This window comes from Myotis davidii, unplaced genomic scaffold (genome assembly GCF_000327345.1).
Source record: "Myotis davidii unplaced genomic scaffold, ASM32734v1 scaffold827, whole genome shotgun sequence".
Taxonomy (NCBI): domain Eukaryota; kingdom Metazoa; phylum Chordata; class Mammalia; order Chiroptera; family Vespertilionidae; genus Myotis; species Myotis davidii.
The window spans coordinates 1,298,851-1,311,570 of record NW_006297815.1 but is presented as its reverse complement, the minus strand read 5'-3'; the positions used below and the strand labels follow the sequence as shown (position 1 = coordinate 1,311,570).

The 12,720-nt window shown below is 48.6% G+C and overlaps 1 protein-coding gene across 2 annotated transcripts in view; it reads right to left on the bottom strand.

Moving 5' to 3' along the window:
• ELMO2 (engulfment and cell motility 2) overlaps positions 1-12,720 on the bottom strand; it is a 25,056-nt gene continuing 12,336 nt past the window's right edge. The window contains exons 10-20 of one of the 2 annotated variants that reach the window (XM_015570365.1): positions 9,088-9,210; positions 8,610-8,744; positions 7,923-8,027; positions 7,708-7,816; positions 7,216-7,352; positions 5,902-6,065; positions 5,681-5,793; positions 5,396-5,503; positions 4,601-4,683; positions 2,825-2,902; positions 1-1,509 (exon numbers count right to left, since the gene is read on the bottom strand). In XM_015570365.1, coding sequence (XP_015425851.1) covers positions 1,309-1,509; positions 2,825-2,902; positions 4,601-4,683; positions 5,396-5,503; positions 5,681-5,793; positions 5,902-6,065; positions 7,216-7,352; positions 7,708-7,816; positions 7,923-8,027; positions 8,610-8,744; positions 9,088-9,210 — 1,356 coding nt within the window. In that variant the 3' untranslated portion in view covers positions 1-1,308. The remainder of the gene's footprint in view (positions 1,510-2,824; positions 2,903-4,600; positions 4,684-5,395; positions 5,504-5,680; positions 5,794-5,901; positions 6,066-7,215; positions 7,353-7,707; positions 7,817-7,922; positions 8,028-8,609; positions 8,745-9,087; positions 9,211-12,720) is intronic. The other variant, XM_015570364.1, reaches the window with a different exon arrangement.

Below are 12,720 nucleotides of genomic sequence, written 5' to 3'. Positions count from 1 at the left end.
CAGTTTGTACATGAAAGAGTATTTATTGAAAACATGTTACTGACAGGAAGCTCCTGGCTGCTCTCACGTTACAATCTTGGCTCACAACTGGAAGTGTTACTTTTTTTTTTTGCTTCCAATTTTATAATTCCTCAAACATTCCATCCTAAGATAGGTAGATCTTATATAAATATATATACACGTCTGTATAAGTATGGCCTATAGTAAAGAAAATATATAGTACACTCTTCATTGGGTAGTACCTACCATGCCAGCTACCAAAACTGAATGCCACTGTGTTCACATACGTCCAAGGAGAGAGGCTGTGCGTGTGGTCTACAAGTGCGGCAGCACCAGGAAAGGCCATTGGCACAGCTGTGGCCTCCAGCCAGCTCCCTGAAATCATGGCCAATGGCAGGGACCACAGCACTGGGATGGGAAGGAAGGGAAGCCGAACTCCCCGAGGTCTGGAAGGCCAAAGGAAAGCCACCTGGAGGGCTGCACTGCAGGTTAGGTGGGAGGTCTCTCCTGGAGGAAGGGAAACATGTAAGTGAGGGGAGGGGAGGTGACTCTAGTGACCTCACCACAGGCTAGGCCCAGGCTCACCCTGGCTCTCCCTGCAGAGTCTGGAGACTAAGAGGGTGGGACTCAGCCTTCATGTCTCTGACTTGCCAGGATGGGAGATTGTGAGCTTGTAGGGAGACATTTCCATGCCCAGACAACTGCGTGGGCAAGAGAGACCTGGTGGATCCCGAGACGAGATGTTAGTGCCGAACCTCAGCAGCAGCGCATGTTGGCGCTGTTTGAGGCCGGAGTGAGCCCTCACAAAGACGACAAAAGCAAGGGCAAGGCCTCCACTTAGATCTGAGACACAGGCACGAGGTCACCCAAAGGCAGTCTCTGCAAGGCTCTCAACATGCCCAGCCCTGTCCTCTGCAGGCAGCCTTTCCTGGGCCAGCTCTTGCCCACATGGGAGCCAGCTGACCACTGGGGAGCAGGCTCAGGAAGAAAAGGTGAGTGGCTGTTGTTAAATCCAGCTCAAAAAGCAGTCTCTTGGCCCGAAGAGCAAGGACATTTGCTGTTCATTCCTCATGGCCTGAAGCCAGGCTCCACAGTGATGGGGAGGGCAGAGCACCTGCCTTCATGACTCATGGTGGATGGGGACCAAGAGGAAGCTCTGGGTGGTCAGGGGTGGCCTGAGGAATGGTTGGCACTTACTGGCCACCATGGTCCCTACGGATTCTGTACAAGTAAAAGACAAGGCACCAGACTGAGTGTTCCTCCTGGGTCCCAAATGCCTTCCTGGGTGCCGTCGCCTCTGGCTCAGGCTCAGCCATAGTGATACACAAAGTCATAGCTGCTGGGCTCCTTGGGCACCGGCGGGGGCGCTTCCGGGATCTGGACGTTCTCCAGGTCCAGGAGCCGCAGCTTCATCTCCATGCTCAGCAGGGTGTCCAGGTCACTCTTGGTCAGCTCGCTGGACATGTCCTTCCCCAGAAGGGCACTGAGGCCGTCAATCCAGATGCAGTACTGGGGGAGCAAGTTGCAGAACATCAGCAGGGGCCCTGGACAGCAGGAGATCCTGCCAAGGTCCTTTCCCTAGGACTCACTCTGGTCTCTTTTGGAACTACTCAGTGTAGGCAAAACTGGCTTGGGATAATAGCAAAGGTAAATTGGGAGCTGCTCACTTTCTTAAAAGACCTTTTGGGTTTTGTGTTGTTGTTTTTCTCAATGTCTCCCCATTCACAATACAGACCAGGCAAAGAGCCTGAGCTGAGGTGTATATGGGGTGGGTTTACTCTGCCTCCTATTTCTGTACAGTCGGTGTAAGAACACAGGCTGTGGTAAGTACCAGGAGGCCTGACCTTTTGGCTTTTATGGGAGACTGACATTTAAACTCCCTAAAATAATATAAAATATGATTTTAAAAAATACAATTAAAGAACACAGCAAAACCAGACCTGAGAACTGAGGCATCAACTACCTGAAATTGCCCCTGAAATTAGTAATGGGGAGGGGAGAATACAAATTAGGTGAAAAGAACAGGACACAAAAGGAACCACTGTGGGACTCACTTTTGTTTTTAAAAAAGTAAACAAAAACCCCACCCAGTCAATAAATGTTGAAATTAAGCACTAGAGAAACTGAATTGGAGGCCTCATGATGAGAGGGAATGACAGGGACCTCTCAGCCCTCCTTGGCCTCCTGCTCCATCTTTCTCTGTGCCTTTACTCCGTCTCCCTCCCCACCTGCTAGTTCTTCACTTCCTCCCAATAAAGCTCTGCTGTCAGCTCAGGCTTCCCCCCTTCCCCCCAACGGTCTCCTCTTCCAGAAGCCCCGCCTCCAGCTTCCTCTGATGGCTCAGAGCTCCCCAGACACGTGTGGTCTCAACCGCAGTGACTCAGGTAACATCTGGTATCTTCCAGGGCTGCAATTGAAACTGCGAGCCAGTGTCAGCAGGATCAGGGCCATCTGGCTTCAAAGCCCAGGCCAGATCTACTACATATGGCCAGGAGCCCTGAGGAGGGGAATCTGTTAGGTTCCCTAGGTAGGTGGCCACAGAAACTGAAAAGAGGAAACTTTTCCTAGTCCCAGCAAATAAGTTAGTCCTTGTTGGCCCTGTCTTGCTAATGACAACCTACAGCTACTGCTGAAGAGTGACCCGGAGGGCCCAGCTCAGGGGAAAAGGACCCCGGATGGCAGACCTTGTGTCAAACAGCCTTCATGACAGGCTATGGCCTCCTGCTTTAGGGGGACAGGACGTTCCCGTTGTGCCCGCTTCTGCCCTCTGGCTGAAGAATCGCAGAGAGGGCTGGGCTGTGCAAGGCAGCGTCACACTGCTCACCTCATACTTATTAGGTGCAATGAAGTTTAAGGTCTCATCGGGGTCATAGAGGATGGAGAAAGCCAATTCCAACACCTCCTGAAGGAGAAAGGTTTCCGTTAGTGGAGCAATCGACTGGCCTGGGCCCTGCACACCAAGATCTTGGCCAAAGTCCTGGTGAGTTGGCACCATCACCAAATGTGCTGATTCATATGTGATGCCATCCAGCCCCAGGGCATGTGCACACAAGTGGCTGGAGATGGGGCCCAGTGGTGACTGATCAACCTGAACTCACCCCTCCCCACCCAAGTCACGCCTATGATGTGGTGATACTTTTAAGATTGGAGAGAAGTTATTACTCAATACTCAGAAGCTTCAGAATGTCAGAGTCCATGACTGTGTATTACCTCAAATATGTATCTTGGTAATTAAACTGAAAGGTGTTAACAGTTTAAAACCACAACAATGAAAACAAATTGTGGCCAAAGATGGGGAAATGTGAGCATCAACAACGTAACTGTAATGGGTTGAAAAAAATAGAATTTGCTTAAACCCTGAGTTCATAATCATACTGGAAAATAAAACAAGACACACACACATAATTGGTCACTGTTGGATGATATCAGGGAACTAACTCTAGGTACGCACTAGGAAAGAATCCAGCATTTACCCTCCTTTCTTACATAAACTGTACCACTGGGAAACCAACAGTAGGTGACAGCAAGTTTCTCTTTAGAGAAGTAGTTCAGCTAATAAATGAAAAGACGGGCTGCATTAGAATATCACTAGCTATCAAGCCTCAATTTACTAGCGGAACGAGGCATTAAGCATTCGGGGAACTGACACCACAAAAAGAGAGACACATGGTATGTGTCTCTGATAGAACATAAGACCTTTAGGAAGTAGTCTTATTCAAAAAAAAAAAGGTCACACCTGAACTGGATCAAGCCTCTCGATCTCTCCCTCAGTGTACAGATCTGGGACAGAGGAGCAAGTTAAACTGCACTGTGGGGAGACAATCAGCAAATTTCAGACTCTGGGAAACTACCAAACAAGCAACTTGGTTCCTTCAACTAATAAACTGCAAAGAGAAATAAAGGTGGAAAAGATGGAGGGTGAACTTATGAATTAAGAAATTTAAAAGGTGCTCACTTTGGCAGCACATATACTAAAACTGGAACGATACAGAGAAGATTAGCATGGCCCCTGTGCAAGGATGACATGCAAATTCATGAAGTGTTCCACATTTTAAAAAAACAAACTTAAAAGACTAATCACAAAGGGTAGCCTCTCTTTGGATGCTGACTTAACAAAAACGGGGCTGAGTGTTTGTATATCTATACATATCGCATTTGCATATTTATCCAGAGAAATTATGCTGTTTGTAAAACAATTGTGGAAGTTCAAACATCAATGGAATAGTTGACATTAAATAACAATTTTTATTTCTTTTTAGATGTGATAATGCTGTTGTGATTATGTTAAAGGAGTCCTCATAATCTAGAGATACATTCTACATACTGACAGATGGAATGATGTAACAATAAGGGTTTTCTTCAAAGTAACAAAGGGGAGGAAGGTAGACACGTACTTTGCCATGGCTGTTGAGGCTGGGTGATGCATATATGGGGGTTCTACCTATTTTTCTGTATCTTCAAAATTATTTTAATAAAACATTCAGGCATTAGAGAGAAACAGGATGTGAGCGAGAGCATGCAACTACAAGACTACCACCACCGCCTGTACTCAGGAATCCCTGTGACAGCAGCTCAGACTCAGGACTGTCTCTCCACTCACCTTGTTCTGTTTCAGAGCGCTTTTCTCTTTCATGTGGGGACAATCTTTCCCAGTGACAATGGCCTTGATGTCTGCAACAGGAACTGATCAATGAAGGGAATTAGTTTCTGGGAGCTTCATGGTGCAAGTGGTCCTTGCTCGGGTGCTCGAAGGGAAGCCTCAGCCCCCGGACTCAAAGAGCTGTATCAGCTCAGGGTGTGTGGCTTTGTATTGTTCCCCCTCTGGGGTCACTGCCATGAACCATGGCCTGCAGGGCTGTGTCAAATCTGACTGGGCGTTTGGATCGTTTCCCCAAGGCATGGGCCTCTGACACTCACCTCACTTTCACGTCACAGTAATGACAGTGACAACACCACCACCGCAAACAGCAGTGGCGGCAGCTAACAGTTTCACCTGCTACTGGTTCTAAGTGCTTTACATAGACTAGGCATTCAATCCTCTTATGAGGGAGATATGGTTATTATTCTGACAGAAGAAAAAAGGCAGAGAGGAGAATGAACTCGAAATTAATTAGAATTAATCAGAATTAGAATTAGTGGCAAAGCCAGGATTTGAATCCAAGCATTCTGCTCTTAACCACCACCTTTCAACTTTGTTTTGTATCACCCTTTACAATCTGCAAAGCCTATACCCCCTGTGAGGGAGGCAGGTAGAGATGACCTCTGACAGATGAGGAAACGGGTCCAGAGAGACATCTGGCCCAAGACCAGACAATCAGCTTGAAACAGCCAGGACTAGAACTCTCCTGACATCGAGTCCAGCTACCAAGTCACAGCAATAGAGAAATGAACCTACTTTTCTCCTGCAGGGATTCAAATGTCACCTCTCCTTGAGGGTTGTCGTCCAAGTCACCATAGTGCAGGACCTTGTGGTTCAGTGCCAAGCGGCAGTACCAGAAACGTTCTGGAACACAAGGGAAGCCAAACAGGTGAGCAAGGACAGTTCTGGGAAAGGCCTGGGCACACATAGGCAGAGGATGCTGTGTTCCTCGCCTGCTCCCTGCAGGGCCCATCAAGGCAGGCTCCCTCCCCATGGAGTGGCTCTGGGCAATAGGACCGCAGTGCCCCAGGCCCCTGTCACCTTGCCTTCGGCGATTCCCAATCTTCCGGAAGCTGCTGCCCTCACAGAGCCGGTTCAGACGCTGCTGCTTAATCAGCTCCAGGATCTCGGGCTGGATCTTCTCCCTCAGCTCCCTGAGGTGGCCATGTACCAGGCAAGGAGAAGGTCACAGTGAAGCTTTGGAAGGAAGACAGAGTGGGGCTGGGTTCCCCCACCTTGCCCCCTACGGGGATGGTACTTACACAATCGGTGGGGACTGGAAGTCATCCTGGCTCATCCTTTCGGACTGGCGCAGCCTCAGAATCTCAGAGTAGCTCAGGCTGCGCAGTTTGCTCTTGAATTGATCCAAAGAGTTGGGTTTGGAGGGCAGAGCACGAGTGATCTGCTCTCGGACAACCTGCATAACCTAAGGGGAAAGGAAGAAGGCAGCCAGCTCGCCCCTGCTCTGCCACACAGACAGGCTGCCTCTGGGCACCAAGACTTGGCCTGTGCCCGGGTTTTGAGCACAGCAGGACTACAGATGTGTGCTGGGGAACAGAGCACTGACATGCTAAGGAACACCTCCTCGGGTGGTTATTAGGACAAATGACTGATGGCGACAAATGCCTTATTTCTCATACATTTCAATTAGTCAACGGTATAGAATAAGCATAGGTTTTTGGAGTCAGAGAGGAATGAATTCAGATCTTGACTCTGTCCCTTCGTCTGTTCCTTGAATAAGTCACTTAGCACTCTCTCCCTACAGTTTAAAGGAAGAGAGAAAGACACATCTTCTGATACGTGCTGCCTGAAGGATTATGAGATGCTATATGGAGGCACAGTGCCTGGCACACTGTGATATGTTAAAAAAATGTGTTATTTTCCCTAAAACAAGTTAAAGGAAAAACAGAATATCACACTGCACATTCGGTCAGCTCTCCATCAATGAAGGAAAAATCTACAGGAAAAACGGACTACAGTGAAACACATAAAAAATGGTCATCACTGTGTGATGAAATGATAGCAAACATTTTCTTCCTTATACTGAATATGCTTAAAAGTTCTTCCCAAACTTTTTACAATGAGATGATCAGCTTCAAAACACTCAAGTCTAGAGTACCAGCTTTTGAGGGCCCTGTGTGCTCCACCGAGACGGGTACTCAGAAAGCATGGAGGAATGACTTCTGAGTAGGTATCCATGACTTGCATATCATGCCAATCCACTCCAACCTCTCCCTGATGCTTCCAGAGCACAAAACAGCAACAGTGCCTGCACACAGTAAGTGCTCAGCAAACCACAGCTATTATTGTGCTTATCCTCCTGGCCCCAAAGGAAGACAGGAGGGGTGAGTACTGGCTCCAGGGGCAAATGAGGGGCCCAGGGCACCAAGGGGAAGACATCTGCTCAAGGTGACAGAGGAAGCACAACCAGAGGGGACAATGCCTCAGTCGTGTGATGCATTGCTGCACACCAGGCTGGTTTTCCAGTTCAGGCATTTCCCCGGCTCTGGCCAGCTGTCACAGGCTGTCAGGTGATGGTCTCAGCCCATTGGACCTCAGAGCTCTGCGACACTGACCTTGTTGAAGTCCTCAGCTGTTGCCCTCATCTCCTTCCAGGTCTTGTTCAGCAGCTGGATGCAGATTCCAAAGAGCTCTTCAAAGGCTCGGTCGTGGGTAAAGAACATCGGGTGATAGTCATTGCGTCCTTCATTTGCTATGGGAGAAAAGAGGCAGGAAAGGGGTGGCTGGGTGCTCATGTCCAGAAACTTTGATCCTCTGCACCAAAGTCCTGAAGAACAGGACCATGACGAGGACCAGGGCTAGTGATGAGTGTAGGAGGGGCCGTTCCCAATTCCTGAGCCTTTTTCTCCAGGGCACTTGCTCTTGGTCCACCTCTGCCCTGTGACAGACTCAGCCAGTCCTTGCACCTGGGAGTGGATGGTGGCATAGCTTTTGAACATGTTCAAACTGCCAGCTTGAACAAAGCAATACCCAAGACTCCCATTAACAAGGATAAGCTGATCACAGCTCACTCAGCCCCCAATTACAGGGCTGCTGTACAGACTTACGTAGTTCCCCAACCTGGAGGATTTCACAGAGCATTTTGGTAAGCTCAATTGCACTGCGGCCGAAGGGGCATTCATGTTTGTCTTCGCGGCTGCTGTTCTCCAGGACAATCTGGGGAGGAGAGGAAAAGGAGGTGAGGGAGGAGAGGACTAGGGAGGCAGGGGAGGGAGGCCAGAGATGTGGTACCAGGGCTGAGAAAGCTGGCCCCAGCCTTTACCCGGATGTAGGTGTCCTGATGGACTTTAGCCAAGTACAGCATGTTGTCCAAGGCCAGCATTCCAGGAGGAGTCTGCGTAAAGTCCATTGCTGGGTTGATATGGTTCTGCAGGAAGAAGAAACCAGATTTTAGACTTGGCGGTCTTTCTGTGTGCGGTGTCACCTGAGGGGAAGCCCTTGCCCCTCATCTGAATGCTGCTAGCGCTGCAGACCTACATCTATTGTAGCTCTTTCCGTGCCCGTCGCTACTATGAGACTGTGAGGCCTTGACCACTGGGCTGACTCACCTTGTAACCCCAGCATATAGCACACTGCTGGGCACTGATAGGTGCATAATAAATATTTAATTGAATTAACTCCATCCTCAAGCTGTATCCTATCACAAAATACCCACACTTACTTTTCAAAGAACCTCGCTGCTGTGGTGAGAGGTCTCCTCTCCATCCATATGGCTGACCTCCCGGACCTGCTTACAGATGGCTTTTTTCACAGGGCCAAATGTTGCACATAAACTTGTGACTCTGCCATTGCATAAGCAAACTGAGCATCAAGGCCCTCCAGCTTCTCAGTGTCATCTACTCTAGGGCCACTGTTATGAAGCAGGGGTGCCCAGGACTCACTTGGGTGGGCCCTCTGACTTCCTGTCAGAGCAGAAGGCCTGCGCAGGTCTGTGCTTTGGGAAACTTACAGTAAATCCCAGCATTTTGTAGTCCTTGGTATACATGGCTTTGCGTTTTTCAGTCCCACTCCCGGGGACACTGCTCGGGTCAGACTCTGCATCAAATGCAATCCTCCTCAGTTCGAATATAATGTCTCTTTGAGCCTGAGGTGAAACAGACAGCCAGCAGGTGAATCAGCTAACCACGGGAAGCAAGGAAAAGAGTGGGTGGGGCGTGGGCAGAACTCTGGCCCCGATGGATCTCTGAAGAGGCATCACCTCTTCCTTAGCAGGACAGAGGTGGGCTTGGTGCAGAGGGTCACCAGCAGGAAGAGGACATGGGAGGCACACAGCTAGATTTCTCAGAGCAGACCAAACCGTTTGTGCAGACACATCTAAGCAAGGTCCCTGGCACACAGCAGGTGCTCACATAGCCTGAGGGTGGAGCGCAGCACATCCAACAGCACACAGCTTAAGCCAGCGAAGCTCTGCCCCACTTAGCGCCTACCTGGTCATTGGGGTCCATCTTGGTCATCATCCTTTCTTCCAGAAGGTTAAAGGTCAGGACTTGTAGGACATACAATTGATGGGCCATCTCAGTTTTGATTGGGCGGTTCCCTCGGATCACATGCTGGAAAAAGCACAGGCAGGGAGCAGGGGGCTGAACTGATTTTCTTTTACTGAAGAGTCACATCCAGTGAAAAAGTACACTGGGCAAGAACAGGGCTTTCCTCCCACACACAAGGACTTCGTGTTCTCAAAGGGGATGGAGTATGAATAGGCTTGATTCAGGCAGAGAGGATTCACTGCAGGCCAGAGGGCACCATCCTCTTCTCTTACCCCACTAAGACTGATATGGGAGCTCAGCGGCTGGACCTTATTTCAATCAGGTAAGTAATTACTAGTTTTAATTTGGACTAGACACATTTCAAGTGTTCAACAGCCACCTGTGGCTAGTGGCTACCAAATTGGACTGCAGGTCTAAAGAGATCCAAGACAATCCAAGACGATAGCTAGTGGGCACGTAGAAAGACTTGCTTGTGGAATTGGACAGTATGGTTCTTTGTTTTCCCTTAGAAAAATAAAATGTTTTGGTGAAGAGAGGCTTTAGAAAAGATCATTTTCTTTAAATGACATGGAGACACCTACATAAAAGGGGGGCATCTAATGCTCCTGTCCAACCCTCTTCACTCGCCCCTCCCTCGTCTCCTACAACTGTCCTTCTTTTCTCTCTCCTCCCTGTGTTGTGTTCCTACCATGTCCCTCTCCCTCCTCTAACTTGTTCTCCCTCCTCTCTTTCCATGGCCCTGGTCCCCCCTCAGCTCATCACCTCCTCCCTCTGTCCCTCTGATGCCTACCCCTCTCTTATTCTCATGCTCGCTCTGTCTTTCCCCATACGCTCCGGGTTGAGCAATGCTGGTTATGTTCCTGTCTCAAGCTGTCCTGTTCTCACTCCCACAAGAGCCTGCTCTTTCCTGCTTGCTTCCTGTATTTCTCGCTCCCCCACTTTATCTCACGACCATCTTGAATCCTGTCACTCTTGCTCTTTTCTCGGCCAAATGAGACTCTTGCCCAGTTTCCCACACGAACCACCTGTATCCTTTGAGTTCTCTTACTCAGTCTAGTTGTGTCTCTAGGAGCCTGTGCTGTCCAATGTGACAGCCCCTGGCCATATGGGGCTACTTGCATTTAAGTCACTTACAATGAAGTTAAGTTGAAAATTCAGGTCCTTAGTAGCACTAGACACATTTTCAGCTCACCAGGCACATGTGGCTAGTGGCTGCCACCTGATGGTAGGGCAGAAATGGAACATTTCCATTATCACAGACAGTTCTATCAGACAGCTCTACAGAGCTTCTAACTCTAGATCAGTATCTTTTTCGAGCTCCCTCTAACTTCAGCCTTCTGGGGCCTGCTCGGCTGGAGAGCAAACTTATTAGACCCGTGAAGTCCACTCTGGTAGCCACTAGCCATATGTGGCTGTTGAACATTGGCAATGTGGCTAGTCCAGACTGAGACATGCTGTCAATGAAGGCACACCAGTCCTCAGACCCTCTGTATGTAAAAACAAAATGTACAGTATCTCATTAATGGTTTTCCTATTGATTATATGTTGGAATCATAGTGTTTTAGATAGATTGGGTTAAATGAAATGTTATTGAAATTAATTTCCTCTATTCCTTTTTCAACATTGCCGCTAGAACATCTATAATAATAAAAGCGTAATATGCAAATCGACCAAATGGTGCATCAGCAGAACGACTGTCCAGACGGACGAAGTCAGGGCTGCGAGGGCCGGGCCCCTTGCACCCAAATGGTGCATCAGCAGAACGACTGTCCAGACGACCTTCCAGACGGACGAAGCCAGGGCTGCGAGGGCCGAGCCCCTTGCACCAATTTTGTGCAGCAGGCTTCTAGTATCAAATAAAATAAGTGGTCCCTATATTTTCATTGGACGGCACTGCTAGGCCTCATCTCCCCACCGTAAGATGCCAGAGTGCTTTCCCTTCCTGTCTCTTTCTCTCTGTAGCTCTGTACAGCCCAAACAGTAACCACAAGCCACATTTCAATTTCAATTAAATTTAAAAAAATGACAAGTTAAGTTCCCCAGTCAGACTGGATACATTTAAAGAGCTCAAAAGCCACGTGTGGCTAGTGGCTACCATTTGGGACAGCACTTCCACAGCTGCAGAAATTTCTACTGGACAAAGCTGCCCCGCTCTCTTGCTAGAGGGTGTGCTAACGCCCTCATCCCTCCCTCTGTCCCATGTGCTCCCTCTTTGTCTCTCCTTTCAGCGCAGTCTCAGTGTCTGTCTCCATCTCCCCAAGCTTACTTTTTCATTCTCTGCTCTCCCCGTAAGCTTCCCTTCCCTCTCTCCCCGCAGACTCTCTTTGCCCAGGCTCTTTCTCTGTCACTGCTCTACTGTCCCACTGACACCTCTTCTTTGCTCCTCACTCTGAGCCTCTTCCTTCCTCTATATTCCCCCACTCTACCACTCCAATTTCTCACCACCTGTCTATCCCTACTCCTTCCGCCTCACCTCTCCAGAACTCATAAACCATTTTAAAGAGAGGTTAAAGTTAATGTGATGTTGGTTTTCATTCATTTAATCCCCTTTCTCAAACTCAGACACATCATTGTGGGAAGGTAATACTCTAGCCATCAATGGCTTAAAGAAGTACAGCTCCAGTTGGGTGAGTTTTACCTGACATCTTATTTGCTGCCATATACTTCCAGGCCTATGTTCTTTGGCTGGATTCAGTTAACCTCCTGGACTTAAGTGAACATGCATACCATTTCCTAGCAGACTATCTAAGTCCCTGACACTGAACTGTCTTCTGTAGTGGAATCTTAGCTTGTCATAACCTCATCCAAGTAAATAAAAAGTCTCAAAATTCATTAAATTTCCCTCACAAGGGCATCCTTGCTCCCACACACGAAGAGGAATGTGGACGAGAAGGCGTGGGCACTGTGTGCTCTCCATCACTTGCAGGCAGAGTGCTTGAGCATCTGCTCAGGTCCCTCCTGTGGGCTTCCCATGGGCTGTGACCAGGGAATGACCAGTAGGCAAGAGCTAGTTCTGCACAGTGAAGTCTGACAGGCTCCTCGTGTTTAGATCAGCTGATCTCTGGACTTCACAAGTACTCGGAGCTTACTTCTTGAATCCTTTCAGCTGTTCTATCTTGTTCGCAAAGAAACTGCCAATATAAGCACAGCACTTACCACATGCCAGGCACCCTGCTAAGCACTGTATATATATTAGCTCATTTTGTTCTCACGTCCAGAGGAGCACATCGAAGCCCACAGAAGTTAAGTGAATTACTCAAGATCAAAGATTTGGCTAATGGCAGAGCGGGTGCTGGTGATTCCAAAGTTCATGTTCAGAATTAGTAAGTCTTTCATACTTGACTCCAAATTTCTTCACTGTGCTCTCCCAGTTCTCCCTTATTTTTGACAACTGATAAAATGGCCGTCTTTTTAGATCCTTGGTTCTTTCCCGCTCCCACTGTCCCCATTTCCCACCTCGGTTCCCTCCCAAACCACTTCACCACCCTGGTAACAAGGAAATAGACCTCTTTCCAGATGCCTCCCCCTCCCCACCACCTCCTACTCTACTTTTGTGTCTCACACCCCCGCCCC